The 21,755-nt window shown below is 42.1% G+C and overlaps 1 protein-coding gene across 1 annotated transcript; it reads left to right on the top strand.

Annotated features, from left to right (window-relative positions):
* The first annotated feature begins 8,426 nt into the window (after positions 1 to 8,426).
* Positions 8,427 to 11,458, top strand: LOC119315757 (probable small nuclear ribonucleoprotein F). The gene is made up of 4 exons (XM_037590252.1): positions 8,427 to 8,568; positions 8,687 to 8,724; positions 8,855 to 8,919; positions 11,165 to 11,458. Exons 1-4 carry the CDS (start codon positions 8,427 to 8,429, stop codon positions 11,226 to 11,228), a joined length of 309 nt encoding a protein of 102 aa, XP_037446149.1. The 3' UTR covers positions 11,229 to 11,458.
* Positions 11,459 to 21,755: the final 10,297 nt, after the last annotated feature.

Below are 21,755 nucleotides of genomic sequence, written 5' to 3'. Positions count from 1 at the left end.
ATTTCTCGCACTACATGGTGTTTGAGAAACGAATGACCGAGACACAGTCTTTTAGAAACATTAACTCTCTACTCTGGGAAGACCATACCAAACCTACAACCCACTCCCCGCTGATCTACCTCTTCGAGAGCTTCACGTAACTTACTCAACTATGCTACAGCCATAATAGCTTGTGGCTGCACACAGAAGTTTCTAGCATGAATCATCTCAGTTCCCTTTGAGCCTGGGTGGCGGTCCATAGGAAAATCACATGGAACCCCGGGATTTCCAAAAAAATACAGGCAACACTGGGTTCTCCAGGTGCCTCAATCCACCCAGATGTGTATTCAAGTTGCCACCTTAAGTTGAACATTTAATTAACAATCTCACATCTGCCATGGATTTCACTCAACCAAACCACGTCTACGAGCATAGCATAGCAATATAAGCAACGTGTCGAAATAATTCCCAAGGGTTTGAATGTAACAAGGCAATAGGTTCTACCTCATCAACTACTTCCCAACCCACATGTTATTGGCATCCTAATCATGCAATGTTTGAGGATTTGAACTAACGCATAAAAACTGGGTGATAAAGGGGTATGATCAAAGTGTTACTTGCCTTGCTGACGATCTGTGAAACCTAGGGACTCCAAATAACACGCTTCGCACTCCGGGAATTTTATCACAAACAAACAATATCATACATAAGCAATCAGGTAAATCTCAAATAAGAAGATCTAACCAGAAAGTTCAACTTAAGAAATCCGGTTTGCAAAAAGAATCAAATCAAACGGAGCAACGAAACTCAAATGGCGAAAGAAAACAAGATCCGTTTACTAATCTGGACTAAGGTCAAATTTTACAGTAGAAAAATCTTCTTTAAGTTGATTAAACAGAAAGAGGGTCTCGAGATGAAGATCTAGGCGCTTGAATCGCCTGATTCCGATAAACAAGCGAAAAGATGAACTGAAACGAAAATTGGATCAGAGATCGCGATCAGAAATAATCGCGGAAAAATCCGATAAAAGAAAACCAACGAACAGGCTAACGAACGAGCGTTCATTGTCTGTAACTAACGAGCGAAAACCGTTCGTTTAAAAAAACGTACGGACGAACGGCCGCTCAAGAGAAGAACCAGGAAAAACCGGCGAACCGATCTAAAAAAACAAACTAGGTTTTTTCAAAAAAAAAAAACGAATCAATTTTCTTAAAAAAAACAGCAGCGAAAGGCTACCTCGTCGGGTCCGGCGAGACACGGGGCGAGGCGAGGCGGCGGGGCGAGGCGTCGAGGCGCTGCGGCACGGGAGCGGCGGCGGTGGTCGGTGGTGGTGGCAGGGGGGGCTTGGGGCGACATATAAAGGGGGGAGGTGGCTTTGGAGGAGGGGGCAAGGCGGCGGCGGTGGAGGAGTCCGGCTCGGACTCTTGTCCGAGTCGGCGGTGGCGGCGGCGCGCGTCCTGGCGCAGGACGGCAGCGCGGGAGATGGGCCGGCCCGACTGGGTTTTGGCCCAGTCGGCGCCCGAAGATTTTTTTTAAACAATTACGTCGAACAGAAAATAAAATAAAAAACTAAAAATGCCAAAACAAGTTTTCACTGTCTAAATAAACTATTTAGAACGAGATGAACATTTTCTTGGCCCTAAAATGCAATTTTGAAAACGTACAATTTTTCTAATGCAAACAAAATTGCAATAAACTCCAAATAAAAACAAATATTTGATTTTAATATTTTCCTCCAATATTTCAATTATTTTGGAGAAGTCATATTATCTCCTCTCATATATTTTAATATGAAATATTTTGGGAGAGAAAAATAATTAAAGCCAAAAATCCTCGTTTCAATATTTGATAGTAATAATCAAATTTGAAAACCGGGAAATCCCCAACTCTCTCCGAGGGTCCTTGAGTTGCTTAGGATTTTCGAGGATTGCGAGATGAAATGCAATAAAATATGATATGCAAGAATGATCTATGTATAACATTCCAAATTGAAAATTTGGGATGTAACATACCGGCAAAAGGTGCGCGGTATTAGAGAGGCTAGCAATGGTGGAAGGGTAAGAGTGCGTATAATCCATGGACTCAACATTAGTCATAAAGAACTCACATACTTATTGCAAAAATTTATTAGTTATTGAAACAAAGTATTATGCGCATGCTCCTAGGGGGTAGATTGGTAGGAAAAGACCATCGCTCGTCCCCGACCGCCACTCATAAGGAAGACAATAAATAAATAAATCATGCTCCGACTTCATCACATAACGGTTCACCATACGTGCATGCTACGAGAATCACAAACTTCAACACAAGTATTTCTCAAATTCACAAATACTCAACCAGCATGACTCTAATATCACCATCTCCATATCTCAAAACAATTATCAAGTATCAAACTTCTCATAGTATTCAATGCACTCTATATGAAAGTTTTTATTATATCCCTCTTGGATGCCCATCATATTAGGACTAATTTCATAACCAAAGCAAATTACCATGCTGTTCTAAAAGACTCTCAAAATAATATAAGTGAAGCCCGGGAGTTCATCTATTTGTTCAAAATAAAACCACCACCGTGCCCTAAAAAGATATAAGTGAAGCACCAGAGCAAATGACAAACTACTCCGAAAGATGTAAGTGAAGATCAATGAGTAGTCGAATAATTATGCAACTATATGAAGACTCTCTAACATTTAAGAATTTCAGATCTTGGTATTTCATTCAAACAGCAAGCAAAACTAAATAAAATAAAATGACGCTCCAAGTAAAGTTATCGATGAACGAAGACAAAAGAGGGGATGCCTTCCGGGGCATCCCCAAGCTTAGGCTCTTGGTTGTCCTTGAATATTACCTTGTGGTGCCTTGGGAATCCCCAAGCTTAGGCTCTTGCCACTCCTTATTCCATAGCCCATCGAATCATTACCCTAAACTTGAAAACTTCACAACACAAAACTTAACAGAAAACTCGTGAGCTCCATTAGTATAAGAAAATAAATCACCACTTTTGGTACTGTTGTGAACTCATTCTTTATTTATATTGGTGTTAAACCTACTGTATTCCAACTTTTCTATGGTTTATAAACTCTTTTACTAGCCATAGATTCATCAAAATAAGTAAACAACACATGAAAAACAGAATCTATCAAAAACAGAACAGTCTGTAGTAATCTGTAACTAACGCAAACTTCTGGAACCCCAAAAATTCTAAACTAAATTGCTGGACGTGAGGAATTTATATATTAATCATCTGAAAAAAAGAATTAACTAAATAGCACTCGTGAGCGCTAAAGTTTCTGTTTTTTACAGCAAGATCTACAAGACTTTCCCCAAGTCTTCCCAACGGTTCTACTTGGCACAAACACTAATTAAAACATAAAAACTCAATCATAACAGAGGCTAGATAAATTATTTATTACTAAACAGGAACAAAAATCAAGGAACAAAAATAAAATTGGGTTGCCTCCCAACAAGCGCTATCGTTTAACGCCCCTAGCTAGGCATGATGATTTCAATGATGCTCACATAAAGGATAAGAATTGAAACATAAAGAGACCATCATGAAGAATATGACTAACACATTTACTTCTAACCCACTTCCTATGCATAGGGATTTTGTGAGCAAACAACTTATGGGAACAATAATCAACTAGTATAGGAAGGCAAAACAAGCATAACTTTGAAACCTTAAGCACAGATGAAACTTGATATTATTGCAATTCCTACAAGCATATATTCCTCCCTCATAATAATTTTCAGTAGCATCATGAATGAATTCAACAATATAACCAGCACCTAAAGCATTCTTTTCATGATCTACAAGCATAGAAAATTTACTACTCTCCACATAAGCAAGATTCTTCTCCTTCGGAATAGTGGGAGTATCATAAGAGACTCGAATACTATAAATTGTTTCCACATTAAAAGAGTAATGTTCAGAAAAAGGGTAATCATAATCATGACAAGTTTTATAAATATAATCATCACTACATTTCATAGCATATGTATCATCACAATAATTATTATAAGTAGCAACTTTGTTCTCATCATAATCAATTGAAACCTCTTCCAAGATAGTGGAATCATTACTAAATAAAGCCATGACCTCTCCAAATCCACTTTCATCAGTGTAATCATCATAAGTAGGAGGCATGCTATCATCATTATAAATTTCCATATCAAAACTTGGGAGACTAAAAATATCATCTTCAATAAACGTAGCATCCCCAAGCTTGGGACAAACATTAATTGCAGCAAATATATTCTCAAAAACATCATCTTCTTCAAACATAGCATCCCCAAGCTTGGGCCTTTTCATATCATAAGCATAATCACTCTCATCATAAATAGTATTGATAGCACCAATAGTATAGCAATTGTCATATTCTTCCAAGCAAGTGCCAAAAAGATTTTCAATATCATAAGAAGTATCATTATCTTCCCAATCATAATCATCACAACAAGCAATAGGCATAACGAGATCATCATCAAGTGCACCATCTTCCACAATTATATTTTAATGAGGCACAACAGTAATAGGAGCTACATTATTTGGGAGATATATCTTTTTACCTCTCTTCATTTTTCTTTTCTTCTTATTCACCACATCATGTGTGAGTTCAATACTCTTTTTGGAGCTCCTTATTAATGAGATTGGTTGAATAGAAGGCTCCTCCTCGTTACCTGATTCATCATAAGAAATAATAGGAGGATATTGGGAAGGCTCTTCCCTTTCATTAGTATTCTCTTCATGCTCTATTTGTTTTCTTTTCTTTATGTAATTGGCAATATAAGGGTTTTCAATGCAATTCACCGCACAATACATATAAATTTCCTCTAGATCAAAATCAAGAAATTTATCGAGATTAAATTTTGGAATACCCTTAGTTATATGTTTCATTTCTTCATAACCCAAAAGAAGACTAAGCTCTTTATGAAGCTCAAGGTTAATCAAGTTATCACAATTTTTGGACACGACTTGATCATGAAATAAATAGCATTGGAGCTTTAAATGACCATGTTCATTGCAAAGTTCACAAGGATGGCGATAAATATTGAATATTTCAGCACAAACATCTAGCCTTTCTTGCAACAATTTACTTTCTAAATGCTTATGCCTCTTGCAATATGTATCTTCCCTATTTGGTGTGTACTTGCAAACCCAATGCACTCCACAAAAATTGACATGTTTATAGGAGACATTTTCATCATAACTAGTGCAATCATCATTAGTACTATGGATATTCAAGGAGTGCCAAACATGCTCACCATTCAAAGATTTAGTGCCAAACATTTTAATGCATTCTTCTTCTAACACTTTGGCACAATTTTTCTTTCCATCATACTCACGAAAGATATTAAAAAGATGAAGCGTATGAGGCAAACCTAATTCCATTTTTTTTGTAATTTTCTTTTATAAACTAAACTAGTGATAAAACAAGAAACTAAAAGACTCGATTGCAAGATCTAAAGATATACCTTCACGCGCTAACCTCCCCGGCAACGGCGCCAGAAAAGAGCTTGATGTCTACTACACAACCTTCTTCTTGTAGATGTTGTTGGGCCTCCAAGTGCAAAGGTTTGTAGGATAGTAGCAATTTCCCTCAAGTGGATGACCTAAGGTTTATCAATCTGTAGGAGGCGTAGGATGAAGATGGTATCTCTCAAGAAACCCTGCAACCAAATAACAAAGAGTCTCTTGTGTCCCCAACACACCCAATACAATGGTAAATTGTATAGCTGCGCTAGTTCGGTGAAGAGATGGTGATACAAGTGCAATATGGATAGTAGATAATGGTTTTTGTAATCTGAAAATATAAAAACAGCAAGGTAACTAATGATAAAAGTGAGCGTAAACGGTATTGCAATGCTAGGAAACAAGGCCTAGGGTTCATACTTTCACTAGTGCAAGTCCTCTCAACAATAATAACATAATTGGATCACCTAACTATCCCTCAACATGCAACAAAGAGTCACTCCAAAGTCACTAATAGCGGAGAACAAATGAACATTATGGTAGGGTACGAAACCACCTCAAAGTTATCCTTTCTGATCGATCTATTCAAGAGTCCGTAGTAAAATAACACGAAGCTATTCTCTCAGTTCAATCCATCATAGAGTTCGTACTAGAATAACACCTTAAGACACAAATCAACCAAAACCCTAATGTCACCTAGATACTCCAATGTCACCTCAAGTATCCGTGGGTATGATTATACGATATGCATCACACAATCTCAGATTCATCTATTCAACCAACACAAAGAACTTCAAAGAGTGCACCAAAGATTCTACCAGAGAGTCAAGACGAAAACGTGTGCCAACCCCTATGCATAGGTTCATGGGCGGAACCCGCAAGTTGATCACCAAAACTTAAATCAAGTGGATCAATAGAATACCCCATTCTCACCACGGGTATCCCACGCAAGACATACATCAAGTGTTCTCAAATCCTTAAAGACTCAATCCAATAAGATAACTTCAAAGGGAAAACTCAATCCATTAGAAGAGAGTAGAGGGGGAGAAACATCATAAGATCCAACTATAATGGCAAAGCTCACGATACATCAAGATCGTACCACCTCAAGAACACGAGAGAGAGAGAGAGAGATCAAACACATAGCTACTGGTACATACCCTCAGCCCCGAGGGAGAACTACTCCCTCCTCGTAATGGAGAGCACCGGGAGGATGAAGATGGCCACCGGAGAGGGATTCCCCCTCCGGCAGGGTGCCGGAACAGGTCTAGATTGGTTTTCGGTGGCTACGGAGGCTTCTGGTGGCGGAACTCCCGATCTATTGTGCTCCCCGATGTTTTTAGGGTATATGGGTATATATGGGAGGAAGAAGTACGTCGGTGGACCTCCGGGCTGTCCACGAGGCAGGGTGGCGTGCCTAGGGGGTGGGCATGCCCCCCACCCTCGTGGGCAGCCCGGGACTCTCCTGGTCCATCTCCGATACACCGTGGGCTTCTTCTGGTCCAAAAATAAGTTCCGTGAAGTTTCAGGTCAATTGGACTCCATTTGATTTTCCTTTTCTACGATACTCAAGGAAAAACAGAAACTGGCACTCGGCTCTAGGTTAATAGGTTAGTCCCAAAAATCATATCAAATAGTATATAAATGCATATAAAACATCCAAGGTTGATAATATAATAGCATGAAACAATAAAAAAATATAGACACGTTGGAGACGTATCAGGAGCCAATAGGGGTATCCAGATCCCGCTATTGGTTATTGGCCTGAGAGGTGTCTCGGTCATGTCTGCATGGTTCCCGAACCCGTAGGGTCTACACACTTAAGGTTCACTGACGCTAGAGTTGTTATGGGAAATAGTATGTGGTTACCGAAGGTTGTTCGGAGTCCCGAATGAGGTCCCGGATGTGACGAGGAGTTCCAGAATTGTCCGGAGGTGAAGATCGATATATTGGGCGAAGGGTATTGGAGACCGAAAGTGTTCCGAAGGTACCAGGCTATGGCCAGCATGACCGAAAGGTGTTTCGGGGGCCCCGACAAGTGTTGCAGGGCCTCATGGGCCAAGGGGAGGGGGCAAACCAGCCCACTAAGGGGTTGTGCGCCCCCACACCCTTTTCCCATGTTACTTGGGGAGGTGGGGCGCCTCCACGGCAAGCCTCCACCTGCTTGGCTTGGGGGGCAAGTCTCCCTAGGGTTTCCCTAGAGAGATCCAATCTGCCCTAGCCGCCGCCCCCTAGGGGAAACCCTAGGGCGCCTCCCCCTCTCCCCTTCCCCCTATATATATTGAGGGGATGGGGGCAGCCACACCCTTCCCCTGGCGCATCCCTCCCCCTCTCCAACTCCTCCTCCTCTTCCGTAGTGCTTGACGAAGCCCTGCCGGAGAACCACGAGCGGCAACACATCTTGATTTTTTTCCGTTAGTGATCTTGTTGCACCTTTCTTTCTTGGTATGGATGCCAATTTGCCATTTCAAGTGATTGTGATCTCGATCATCACTACCTTATCCATGTTGATCCAAGTTGACCAAGTGATATCATTAGCTTATCGTTTCTAGTAGCATCAGTTGTGTAGCTTGGTTTTCCAATCCAAAGACGCACACAGATTTGACTTCAGATTTTGCTAGAGTGTTCGCTCCAAATTTTGCACTCAAATCATGAAATTTCTAGTGATCTTGATATTCAGGCGTTTTTGTTTGCTAATGAGCTAGCATAACCATTTTTAGCTGCTATTAGTGCAAAAGAAATATGATTAGATATGGACAATTGATTCAGAATACCTGACTTTTACTGTAAAAAGATCATGATGTGCATTTCTGACATTTAATTTAAGTGAAACGTCGAAAATCTTCCATGTTTTATTATATAATTGTAAGCTTTTCGTGTTGAAAAACTATCATGCAGTTGATAAATGGAATTTACTGATAACAAAGAAGTCAAAGCAATGAAATGTTCCTATGTTGTCATATCTACTCCATCAACAATGAAATATGACCTCGTCGTTCACTTCCTAACGGGTTCATACTTTTTGCAGGCCACTGTACCAGTTAACCCGAAGCCTTTCCTGAACAACCTGACAAGGAAGTCTGTTATTGTCAAACTGAAATGGGGTATGGAGTACAAAGGTAATATGTGCCCTTTTCTTATTTCCACTTCTATTATTTCCTTGTTTAGTGTATGAACTTTATTTCCCAGAACCCCCTTGTCTTCAGTAATGATGACTGACAATACTTTCATCCCCAGGGTACCTTGTTTCTGTGGACTCTTACATGAATCTGCAGGTATTACTTTTTTTTGTTTTGCTACATTATTAAAGCTGTGATGGATTAGCATGTCAAAATTAAACATTATCAGTGCCTTCTGATGGATCAATATTTTTAATTTTGTTACTGTCTTTCCTACTGCTTGCAGCTTGCTAATACAGAGGAGTATATTGATGGACAATTCTCTGGAAACCTTGGAGATATACTGATAAGGTAACAATTTATGATCACCTTTACCTTTGCTAGTGTGAATTAGTCCTGTACTAGAGGATATGCAGGGCCTTGAATCAGAACAACTCATATGGTTCCGCATCTCCTCAAGGTTAAATATTTTCATACAGTTGAACAATAAATAACTTAGCACCACATATTTACCATCAACTTTAGCTTATAGCAACCCAGGGAGTAAACCATCCCATTGGGGAGAAACATCGAACACTTGGTACACCGTACACATTGCTTAAGCCAATCTCGATATGTCCAGACTGTGAAACAACTATCGCCAGAGTAGAAGTTGGGGCAACAACGAAGTGTGCTAGGAACAGATGTAGAGGGATGGGAAGGCGAATACTTACCTGATGCAGTACCACCTCTGCAGGATGGTATGCATGAGCCACCACTGCTCTCGACCAAGCTGTAACGCCCCGGACACACCTGCCAGTGGTCGTTACTCCTGGCGGGATCTAGACTGGCCCCACAGATCAATACTAGTCTTTTCTGCGCACTTTGTCCTCACTCGTGCGCACCCGGGAGCAACTTCCTGGTCGGTCACCCATCCTGACACTACTCCAAGCTGAGCATGCTTAACTTTGGAGTTCTGTCCGAATGAGCTCCCAGAAAAGAAGGAATTCCTTATTGATATGAGTAGTCTATCATCCCTAATAAGTCAGGCCATCTCATACACCCCCACTCAGAGGAACCGACGTCCTCGTCGGGCCCCAGGAACGTTCCCTCTTGGCACATATGTCTGTGCATCTAGTCCGGTACATGTACCATGCCGTGTGTCACGACGGTCACAAACGTCATGAACAACATGACCGCGCACCTGTCCGCAAACATCCGTGTAACCGCGAGGGTCGGCTCTGATACCAACTTGTAACGCCTCGGACACACCCGTCGGTGGTCGTTACTCCTGGCAGGATCTAGACTGGCCCCACAGATCAATACTAGTCTTTTCTGCGCACTTTGTCCTCACTCGTGTGCACCCGGGAGCAACTTCCCGGTCGGTCACCCATCCTAACACTACTCCAAGCTGAGCACGCTTAACTTTGGAGTTCTGTCTGAATGGGCTCCCAGAAAAGAAGGAATTCCTTATTGATATGAGTAGTCTATCATCCCTAATAAGCCAAGCCATCACACAAGCACCAAGTGAGGCCGTCGTCCCGGGCGTACAATCATCCTGGCAGTGCAGCATCATGACCAGCACGGAGGCCAGCGATACCGTCGAGCCAAAGAGCATGACCTAGGGCTAGTCTCGGTGGTGCCAGCGACGGCAAGAAGGCTATGAGATCGCGAGAATCTATAGCGAGACGTTGAGAGGAGCATAGAGGTGCGGTTGCTAAAGTAGATCACCATCATCGATAGTTGGATTTAGCAAGAGGGGTGCTGGGCGTGGTAATTGTGTGAACAGCGCCACCCCCTTGAGGTCTTGACCCAACACTTTCCAAAGCTTTTCCCTTCTACCCGCACGAAGGACATGAGGATGGGCAGGTGGGGAACTGGGGATACGGGAGAGATCATTGGGAGAAAGATACCCTGCCTGAGCAAAGGGCCCCAGCAGGCGAATGATCCAGTCAAAATCAACAACACAATCAGAAAATTGTACACCCCAATTGAATGTGAGAGCACCAACCCCTAGGGAGCTTAAGTGGATTTGATACCTATGTACTTTATGAGCTATCCCTACTAAGGCCTTGTACAATGCTAACTGCTTAGGGAAGTGCTTAGAAAAATAACCTGGGTTTTTTCTGAAGCATCAGTGCCTATTTCCACATGAGGGATGCCTAATTAAGCGTCTACCCTCTCCAAATAAGCACTGGTGCTTAAAGAAACACTGGTTTATTTTTTTAAGCACCTTGCATTGTACAAAGCCTAAAGCATGCATCTACCACTATGTGTTCTAAATTTTACCGGAAGTACTGCACATCCAACATTTAGAGTCCGATGCTTGTACAATATGCGATCGGACCATCTAGCTTAAACTAATAATGTGATGGATGGCTGATGGTAGGTGTCGTACAAAGATCGGACCAGAATTTCTCGTACGTATAGCAGCTCTCATGTTTTATTGTCGTTTGATGAAATAGAATCATTGTGTGTATTCAGTTCACGGAAATTACATGCCGATAATGGCTGATTCCATATTTGATGTCTGCACTTGCATCATATATTCCTTGATCAAATTGTGACATTTGGTACCTAGTTGGCCCTCATGGTGTGTTCTTTCCTTGGTCAACAGGTGCAACAATGTTATGTATATGCGTGGCGTTCCAGAGGATATCGAGATAGAGGATGCAGCATGAGAAGACATGGACCGCTGTCACGCGTAGATATCTGACATGAACGTGCCAATCTAGCCCTGTTTCAGATGTAGTCTCTATTGATGCAGGATGTACGATTTACCTGCTCCCGTGCTATCTACATGTTTGGTTGTACTGGTGACCAGATTTTTCAGTTTTCAATCGTCTGGATGGTGCTATCGTCCTTGCTGAGTGTTAGAAGTACTGAATTTCTTGAGCAATTCTATTTTGGGGTGCCGGGTTTTGGAAACTATATGCCTAATTGACCCTCCATTCCTACCTCACTCATTTCGTTTGAGGTATATCATTTCTTCATCCATAGCCACTTTGGTATTACAGACAAACAATCTGATGAGGTTATTATTCAAAGCAAACGTCCGCATTGTCAATTTGTTGGGTGTTTGGTTTGAGCCAATAGATAGTGCATTCCATGTTTGGGACAACATGCCAAACTAGAGCAGGATTTCAGTAGTACAGGGTTCTACTTGCACCATTCCATGTTTGGCTTGAGAAATGTAAGGCCACGCTTGGGATGGTTGTAAAATAATACGAAGGCGTTCTGATTACAGGTGTAACTTACCGGCTAATAAGTAATTTCAGGTCGGAAACAAAACAACCGACCGAGGCATGTATTCTTTACGTAGGTATTTAAAAACCAAAACGTTGATCCAAACAGGGCACACCGTCGGGTCTCCCTGCGTGTCTATGTTATTATGTTGGCATAGGTTACATCATGTGTCTAACCACACATATATAAGAGGCTAAGGATACAAGTGTCCTACTAGGACACGATGCCATATCCTATCTACACACCATACGACTCGGTAGCGATCCGACCTCAAACGGTCAAATCTCTGTGTATAAGTGTCATCCCTGGATCGGTAATGCTGACACACACAGTATTTGAAGGATTTATATAGAGTAGCAATCACACACTTATTACATCGAATATCTCAAAAAAGAACTTATTACAATAAGTATGGCTTAAGGCTATCTAGGTAAGATAATAGCGGAAGGCTTGGAAGATAAAGTGAGTCCATCAATTCCAACGGCATAGCTGAGTGCACGACAAACGACCTAGCGCACCTTATTCTTCGTCTGAAAAGTATGCAACATGATATGTTGCAGCCCGAAAACTGGTCAGCACATAGAATATGCTGGCAAAATAACACAGTAGAGCAATGAACAAGTAAATGCTATCACTACATGCATATATGGCTGGTGGAGGCTCTATGGTTTAATGTTTTTGCGAAAAGCCAATTTTTCCCTACAACAAAGAATATATTTTATTTAACTATCACGGTAGTTGAAAATCATTGAGAATGGTAAGACCCCATCTCAATCCTAATTAAGAGTAATTAACATCCCAACAAATTAATTTAGAGTTATGAGATCCACATGATAATTCAAGAACCAGATACTCAAGATGTCCATAACCGGGGACACGATTAATCATGATGAAAGCACAAGTGCTCCCTAGGTGGTTTTGGTAATTAATGTCAACATATCTCTTGTTGGACTAACACTTTTACCTACTATGTTTCAGATAAGTTCAACAATGAAGTGGCATGGACTAGAGGATGTGGAACCCCTTCAAAATGCTATGCACAAAGGATTGGCTCAAGCTCCAAGCTCAAGACTCTACATTTTCTATTTTAGTGATCCAAGATCACATTGAGTCTATAGGAAAGCCAATACTATTAAGAAGGGATGAGGTGTAGCTTAATGGCTTGCTTGCTCGAAATGCTTAGTGATATGCTCCAAAGCCCTCAACCACTTTCTCACTTCCAAAAATGTCCCACACCAAATATCCAACTCGGCCCCACCAATTATTTCTATCCGGAGCCACCGAGTTCAGTTGAGATAGCCACTGCCAGAAACCCTAATCAGTTCAGTCTCACCGATGGGATCTCGGTCTCACCGAGATGGGCTTGCAAACTCTCTGTTACCTATTGCAATAGTTTCAGTCCCACCGAGATATGCAATCGGCCCACCGAGTTTGCTTAGCCAACTCTCTGTTTCGCCTATTACCCAAATCGGTCTCACCGAGTTTGAGTAATCGGTCAAACCGAGTTTTGGATTTACCCTAACCCTAGCACATCGGTCCCACCGAGTTGATCCAGTCGGTCCCACTGAAACACCTAACGGTCACTAGATTTGCTGAATCGGTCCGACCGAGTTTATCAATTCGGTTCCACCGAGATTGGCAAGTTGTGTGTAACGGTTAGATTTTGTGTGGAGGCTATATATACCCCTCCACCACCTCTTCATTCGTGGAGAGAGCCATCAGAACAAACCTACACTTCCAACCTACTTTTTCTGAGAGAGAACCACCTACACTTGTGTTGAGGCCAAGATATTTCATTCTTACCATATGAATCTTGATCTCTAGCCTTCCCCAAGTTGCTTTCCACTCAAATCTTCTTTCCACCAAATCCATATCCTGTGAGAGAGAGTTGAGTGTTGGGGAGACTATCATTTGAAGCACAAGAGCAAGGAGTTCATCATCAACACACCATTTGTTACTTCTTGGAGAGTGGTGTCTCCTAGATTAGCTAGGTGTCACTTGGGAGCCTCCGACAAGATTGTGGAGTTGAACCAAGGAGTTTGTAAGGGCAAGGAGATCGCCTACTTCGTGAAGATCTACCGCTAGTGAGGCAAGTCCTTCGTGGGCGACGGTCATGGTGGGATAGACAAGGTTGCTTCTTCGTGGACCCTTTGTGGGTGGAGCCCTCCGTGGACTCGCGCAGCCATTACACTTCGTGGGTTGAAGTCTCCATCAACGTGGGTGTACGATAGCACCACCTATCGGAACCACATCTCAAAAATCTCCGTGTCTCCAAATTAAACTTGTGCTTAACTTGCTTGATATACTCTTTACATGCTTGCTTGATATGTATTGTGTTTGTTAAACTTGTGCCAAAACTCCACTTCAACTTAAAGAAATTAAAAACTGCAACTTTTAGCACTTAGTGTCTAATCACCCCCCTCTAGACACCTCTTCTCGATCCTTTCAATTGGTATCAGAGCTTTGGTCTCCATTGCCTTGGTTTAAACACCATTGGAGGAAGATGGATGAGTCTACTTTGGGGAGTCTTAGACATAGAGTGCCTATACTTGATGGAGAGTATTTTCATGAGTGGAAAATGAAATGCTTGAGATTTTCAATGAATATCATTTGAACAAGTACATTACTAGCCCTTGTGCACCTCATGTTGATCCTTTGCATCCTACCCTTGATGAGTCTATTGACATGATCCGCAACCTTAGAACTGTTAATCTTATCACTAGAGGCTTGCCTAGAAACTTGATTGAATGTTTGCCTACTCTTGATTGTGCCTACACTATATGGAGATTTCTTGAGGAACGCTTTCCAAATTATTCCTTAAAAAATCTAGATGAAATTCTCCATAAGTTTATTGCCTTGATTAGATGAGTTCCAATGATCCCAAATTTGGTGACTGCTTATTTGAGCTTACTAATCTTACGAGTGCCAAAGGAGATGTTGGAATCATTAGCAATATCATTTCCAAAGCTATTAGAATTCATAAAGATAACCATAGAAATGATCATTTATCTAATGAATTACCCTCTCCAGGAATTGATCAATCACAAGATGATGTTGAACATGGATACTATGATGAGGATGATGATGACAGTGACTATGATCTTGATGATGCAATGAGACACTTTGGTCTTATGGCAAATCTTCGCGGCTACATGGCTGGAGGAAAGGAATGGGTTCTTGATAGTGGATGTACTGATCATATGACCAGAGATAAAGATATGTTCCGTGAGCTTGCTGAAAACGACGACCCTCGAAAGTATGTCACCTTTGGTGATAACTCAAAGGGTAAGGTGGTTGGCCTAGGTAAGGTGGCCATCTCAGATGATAGCTCCATACAAAATGTCATGCTTGTTGAATCCCTTGGCTACAATTTACTTTCAGTATCTATACTTCCTGATTTCGGTTTCAATGTCCTATTTACTGAAGTAGATTGCCAAGTGTTTCATAGAGATAATCATAAAATAGTCTTTACCGGTACACGCAGAGGTGATCTTTACATTGCAGATTTCACTAAAAAGGCTCAACCTAGAACTTGCTTAATTGCTAAATCTTCTAAAGGTTGGTTATGGCATAGACGATTAGGTCATGTTGGTATGCGAAACCTTGACAAGCTTATTAAAGGAAATCATATCCTTGGCTTCAACGATGTCATATTTGATAAGGATAGACTTTGCAGCGCTTGTCAAGGAGGTAAATAGGTTGGAGGAAGGCATCCCGTGAAGAACATCATGACCACAAGGAGGCCACTCGAGCTACTTCACATGGATCTTTTTGGTCCTAACGCTTACAAAAGTCTCGGTGGAAATGTTTTTGGTCTAGTTATAGTTGATGATTTTTCAAGATTTACGTGGGTGTTCTTTCTCGATGATAAATCGCAGGTCCAAAAGATCTTCAAAAACTTCGCTAGGAAGGCCCAAAATCAATTTGAAGTGAAAATCAAGAAGGTTCGCAGCGACAATGTAACGGAGTTCAAGAACGCAAATGTGGACACCTTTCTTGACGAAGAAGGGATTTCACATGAGTTCTCGGCTACGTACACACCTCAACAGAATGGAGTTGTTGAGAGGAAGAACCGAACACTCATCAAAATGGTGAGAACGATGCTTGATGAGTACAAGACGCCAAAGCACTTTTGGGCGGAAGCGGTTGAGACAGCTTGTCATGCAACAAATCGCTTGTATCTTCACAAGCTACTCGGCAAGACGGCATACGAGCTCCTCACCGGTAACAAACCACAAGTTGGATACTTTCGAGTATTCGGCTCAAAGTGCTACATTCTTGATAAGCATCGTCGTTCTAAATTTGCTCCTAAGTCTCATGAAGGTTTCCTACTTGGTTATGGCTCAAACTCTCACACATACTGTGTCTACAATAATTTCACCTGAAAGGTTGAAGAGATGGTAGATGTGAAGTTTGATGAATCTAACGGCTCACAAGTAGAGCAATTGCCAATTGATGTAGGAGACAAAGACCCTTCGGAAGCAATCCAAGACTTTTCTATTGGCAAGATTCGTCCAACGGAGGTGAAGGAGAGTACCTCATCCATCCAAGTGGAAGCTTCTACCTCACGACAAGGTGAACCAAGAGTTGATACGGAAGCATCCACAAGTGGGACACACCAAGATGAAGAAAACGAGGAAGTGCACCAAGATGAACGCCAACAACCTCCTTCTCCACCACGACAAGAGAACGACAACGTCAACAACGAAGAAGGCCAAGAAGTAGAACAAGATGAAGAAGATGTTCAACCAAGATCCAAGCAAAAGCTTTCACGAGTTCGAGCAAGAATTGCTAAAGACCATCCCATCGAGAAAATCTACAATGATATCCAAACCGGGAGAATCACTCGCTCAAAAACTCGTTTAGCTAACTTTTGTGAACACTATTCATTCATCTCTAGCATTGAACCTATGAAGGTTGAAGAAGCTTTGGAAGATCCGGATTGGATAAATGCCATGCATGAAGAGCTACACAACTTTGAGAGAAATAAAGTTTGGACATTAGTTGAGAAGCACGACAACAACCACAACATCATTGGTACCAAATGGGTGTTTCGCAACAAGCAAGATGAAGATGGACAAGTAGTTCACAACAAAGCATGTCTCGTCACCCAAGGCTACACTCAAGTCGAAGGTATGGACTATGGTGAGATATATGCCCCCTTTGCTAGACTTGAGTCCATTCGCATCTTACTTGCCTATGCTAATCATCATGATATCACCTTGTACCAAATGGACATTAAAAGTGCTTTTCTGAATGGTGAAATAGAGGAGGAAGTTTATCTTAAGCAACCTCCCGGATTTGTCAATCCTAAGAAACCTAATCATGTTTACAAACTTCACAAAGCTCTTTATGGTCTTAAACAAGCTCCTAGAGCATGGTATAAATGCTTGACCAAGTTCCTTATTGAAAAAGGCTTTGAAATTGGAAAAATAGATTCTACTCTTTTTACTAAAAGGGTTAATGGAGAACTATTTGTGTGCCAAATTTATGTCGATGATATTATATTTGGATCAACTAACCCTCATTTTAGTGAAAAGTTTGGAAAGCTAATGTCGGAGAAGTTTGAGATGTCGATGATGAGTGAACTCAAATTATTTCTTGGTTTGCAAATCAAGCAAACTAAGGAAGGTACCTTTGTCTCTCAGACTAAGTACACCAAGGACTTATTCAAGAAGTTCAATATGCAAGAATGCAAAGGTATGACTACACCCATGCCTACTAGTGGACATCTTGGTTTAACCAAAGATGGTGAACCGGTTGATCAAAAGGTTTATCACTCTATGATTGGTTCATTGTTATATCTATGTGCTTCACGCCCCGATAGTATGCTAAGTGTGTGCATGTGTGCACAATATCAAGCCGCTCCTAAAGAATGTCATCTTAAGGCCTTGAAAAGGATAGTGAGATACTTAATCCATACACCAAATTTTGGCATTTGGTATCCAAAGAGGGCCTCCTTTGATCTTGTTGGCTACTCCGACTTGGACTATGCCGGTGACAAGGTTGATAGAAAGTCCACTTCGGGTACTTGTCAATTTCTTGGTAGATCTCTTGTGTCCTGGTCTTCCAAGAAACAAAACTCGGTATCCTTATCCACCGCCGAAGCGGAATACATTGCCGCTGGATCATCTTGTGCTCAATTACTTTGGATGACCCGAACTCTTAAAGATTATGGGATATCTTTGAAACATGTTCCATTACTTTGTGACAATGAAAGTGCTATTAAGATTGCTCACAATCCCGTGCAACATTATCGAACTAAGCATATTGAAGTTCGTCAACATTTCATTCGAGATCATGTTGCCAAAGGGGACATTAATCTTAAGCATGTTCGCACCAAAAAGCAGTTAGCTGATATATTCACGAAACCACTTGATGAGAAAGTGTTTTCCAAGTTAAGAGGTGAATTGAACATCATTGATGCTTCAAACTTGGAGCAGGAACTCCATTTGATACATGCAAGGCATGAGCCTATGACTGATCCTTGATATTTCTCTTATGTTGACTATCTTAAGTCTTGGATATATTTGCACCTTGCATGTTATATAACCCGTGTAGGTACTTGGATGAATCTAAATCTATGAAATTGCAACTCACTCATATCTTGAGCAATTTCTATATCACCAAGTCTCTACACACTGGTGGATGAAGACAAGGAAGCACACAACCATTCAAACATATCCTTTGACAAATTTTATGTTGAGTTTCATGATTGTCATTTTGGATATACAAGTGCTCTTCTGCTACCTCTTGAGCATTGCGTTGGATTTCCCCAAAGAGGAAATGATGATGCAGCAAAGTAGCGTAAGTATTTCCCTTAGTTTTTGAGAACCAAGGTATCAATCCAGTAGGAGGTTGCGTGCGCGTCCCCTAGTACCTAAACAAAGCAAATAACTCCTCGCAACCAACGCGATAAGGGGTTGTCAGTCCCTTCACGGTCACTTACGAGAGTGAGATCTGATAGATATGATAAGATAATATTTTTGGTATTTTTGTGATAAAGATGCAAAGTAAAATAAAGGCAAAGAAAATAACTAAGTATTGGAAGATTAATATGATGAAGATAGACCCGGGGGCCATAGGTTTCACTAGTGGCTTCTCTCAAGAGCATAAGTGTTTTACGGTGGGTGAACAAATTACTGTTGAGCAATTGACAGAATTCAGCATAGTTATGAGAATATCTAGGTATGATCATGTATATAGGCATCACGTCCGAAACAAGTAGACCGACTTCTTCCTGCATCTACTACTATTACTCCACTCATTGACCGCTATCCAACATGCATCTAGAGTATTAAGTTCATGAAAACAGAGTAACGCCTTAAGCAAGATGACATGATGTAGAGGGATAAATTCATGCAATATGATAAAAAAACCCATGTGACGCCCCCGATTCAATCGTACACTAATCATGCACGCAAATGTGTACGATCAAGATCAGGGACTCACGGGAAGATATCACAACACAACTCTAAAACATAAATAAGTCATGCAAGCATCATAATACAAGCCAGGGGCCTCGAGGGCTCGAATACAAGTGCTCGATCATAGACGAGTCAGCGGAAGCAACAATATCTGAGTACAGACATAAGTTAAACAAGTTTGCCTTAAGAAGGCTAGCACAAACTGGGATACAGATCGAAAGAGGCGCAGGCCTCCTGCCTGGGATCCTCCTAAACTACTCATGGTCGTCGTCAGCAGCCAGCACGTAGCAGTAGGCACCTCCAGTGTAGTAGGAATCATCGTCGACGGTGGCGTCTGGCTCCAGGGCTCCAGCATCTGGTTGCGACAACCAGGTAGAAGGGAAAGGGGAAAAGAGGGAGAAAAGCAACCGTGAGTACTCATCCAAAGTACTCGCAAGCAAGGAGCTACACTACATATGCAGGGATATATGTGTAAAGGGCCATATCAGTGGACTGAACTGCAGAATGCCAGAATAAGAGGGGGATAGCTAGTCTTATCGAAGACTACGCTTCTGGTCACCTCCGTCTTGCAGCATGTAGAAGAGAGTAGATTGAAGTCCTCCAAGTAGCATCTCCAAGTAGCATCTCCAAGTAGCATCTCCAGTAGCATCGCATAGCATAATCCTACTCGGCGATCCTCCCCTCGTCGCCCTGTGGAAAAGCGATCACCGAGTTGTCTGTGGAACTTGGAAGGGTGTGTTTTATTAAGTATCCGATTCTAGTTGTCATAAGGTCAAGGTACAACTCCAAGTCGTCTTGTTACCGAAGATCATGGCTATTCGAATAGATTAACTTCCCTGCAGGGGTGCACCAACTTACCCAACACGCTTGATCCCATTTGGCCGGACACACTTTCCTGGGTCATGCCCGGCCGCGGAAGATCAACACGTTGCAGCCCCACCTAGGCTCAACAGAGAGGCCAGCACACCGGTCCAAACCTAAGCTCGCAGGGGTCTGGGCCCATCGCCCTGAGCACACCTGCACGTTGCGTACGCGGCCGGAAGCAGACCTAGCCTAGTGGCGTTCCAGTCCAATCCGGCGCGCGCCGCTCAGTCGCTGGCGTCGCGAAGTGCTTCGGCTGATACCATGACGCCGGGATACCCATAACTACTCCCACGTAGATGGTTAGTGCGTATAGGCTCGTAGCCAACTCAGATCAAATACCAAGATCTCGTTAAGCGTGTTAAGTATCCGCGAACGCCGAACAGGGCCAGGCCCACCTCTCTCCTAGGCGGTCTCAACCTGCCCTGTCGCTCCGCCACAAAGATCCACTCGCGGGTGCTCCACCAGCCGACCCGACTTTAGTCTCCACATGTATCATGTATAAGTATATAGTATATACCCGTGATCACCTCCCAAGTGATCACGGCCCGATAGTATAGCACAGCAGACGGACAAGAATGTAGGGCCACAGATGGAAATACTAGCATCCTATACTAAGCATATAGGATTGCAGGTAACGGTAACAATAGTAGTAACAAGGACAGGCTATGCATCAGGACAGGTATAATCAGAAAGCAGTAACATGCTACACTACTCTAATTCAAGCAGTATAGAGTAGAATAGGCGATATCTGGTGATCAAGGGGGGGGGGCTTGCCTGGTTGCTCTGGCAAGAGAGAGGAGTCGTCAACTCCGTATTCGAACTGGGCAGCAGCAGCGTCGGTCTCGTAGTCTAGCGGAGAGAAGAGGGGGAAGAAACAATGAATACCATGTAAACAGATGCATATCGATGCATGACAAGACAAGTAACGATGCTAGGCGTGCCCTAGCGTGGTATGAGGTGGTACTGGTTAAGGGGGGAAACATCCGGGAAAATATCCCTGGTGTTTCGTGTTTTCGGGCAGAAGAGCCGGAGGGGGAAAGTTGCGGGTTCGATAGGTTAGGGGTGTGTGGCGGACGAACGGACTGCGTATCCGGATTCGTCTCGTCGTTTTGAGCAACTTTCATGCTGAAAATATTTTAATCCGAGTTACGGATTAAAAGATATGATTTTCTAAAGATTTTATTAATTTCTAGAATTTAATTAATTATTTAATTAATTCAGAAAAACAGATTAATGACATCAGCATGATGTCATGCTGACATCAGCAATCAACAGAGTTGACTTGGTCAACCTGACATGTGGGTCCAGGGGGAACCCACCTGTCATCCTCTAATTAGGTTAATTAGGGTTTAGGTTAATCTAATGACATTTTAATTAAACTTAACTAGTTAATTAAACCGGATTAATTAACTTAATTAATTACTTAATTAATTAATAATTAATTTTATTAAATCATTTTTATTTTTATTAATTATATTTATTTTATTTTATTTTTTTAATTCCCTTTTTTTTAAAAAAGAAAAAAAACGTTATGGGGCGGGGCCCCCTAGTCAGTGGCCCGGGGGGGCTTGCTGCGACGGGGTTCGGCCGGGGCGCGGCCCGGGCGGACACAAGCCCACGCAGGCGGCCGCCGGCGGTGCCGGGCGTGGCAGGGGGGGCGGAGCAAGGCCG

The sequence above is a fragment of the Triticum dicoccoides genome, chromosome 6A, assembly GCF_002162155.2.
Source record: "Triticum dicoccoides isolate Atlit2015 ecotype Zavitan chromosome 6A, WEW_v2.0, whole genome shotgun sequence".
NCBI classification, from domain to species: Eukaryota; Viridiplantae; Streptophyta; class Magnoliopsida; order Poales; family Poaceae; genus Triticum; species Triticum dicoccoides.
Note: the sequence above shows the minus strand (reverse complement) of the source record. Positions and strands in the feature narration are given on the sequence as shown.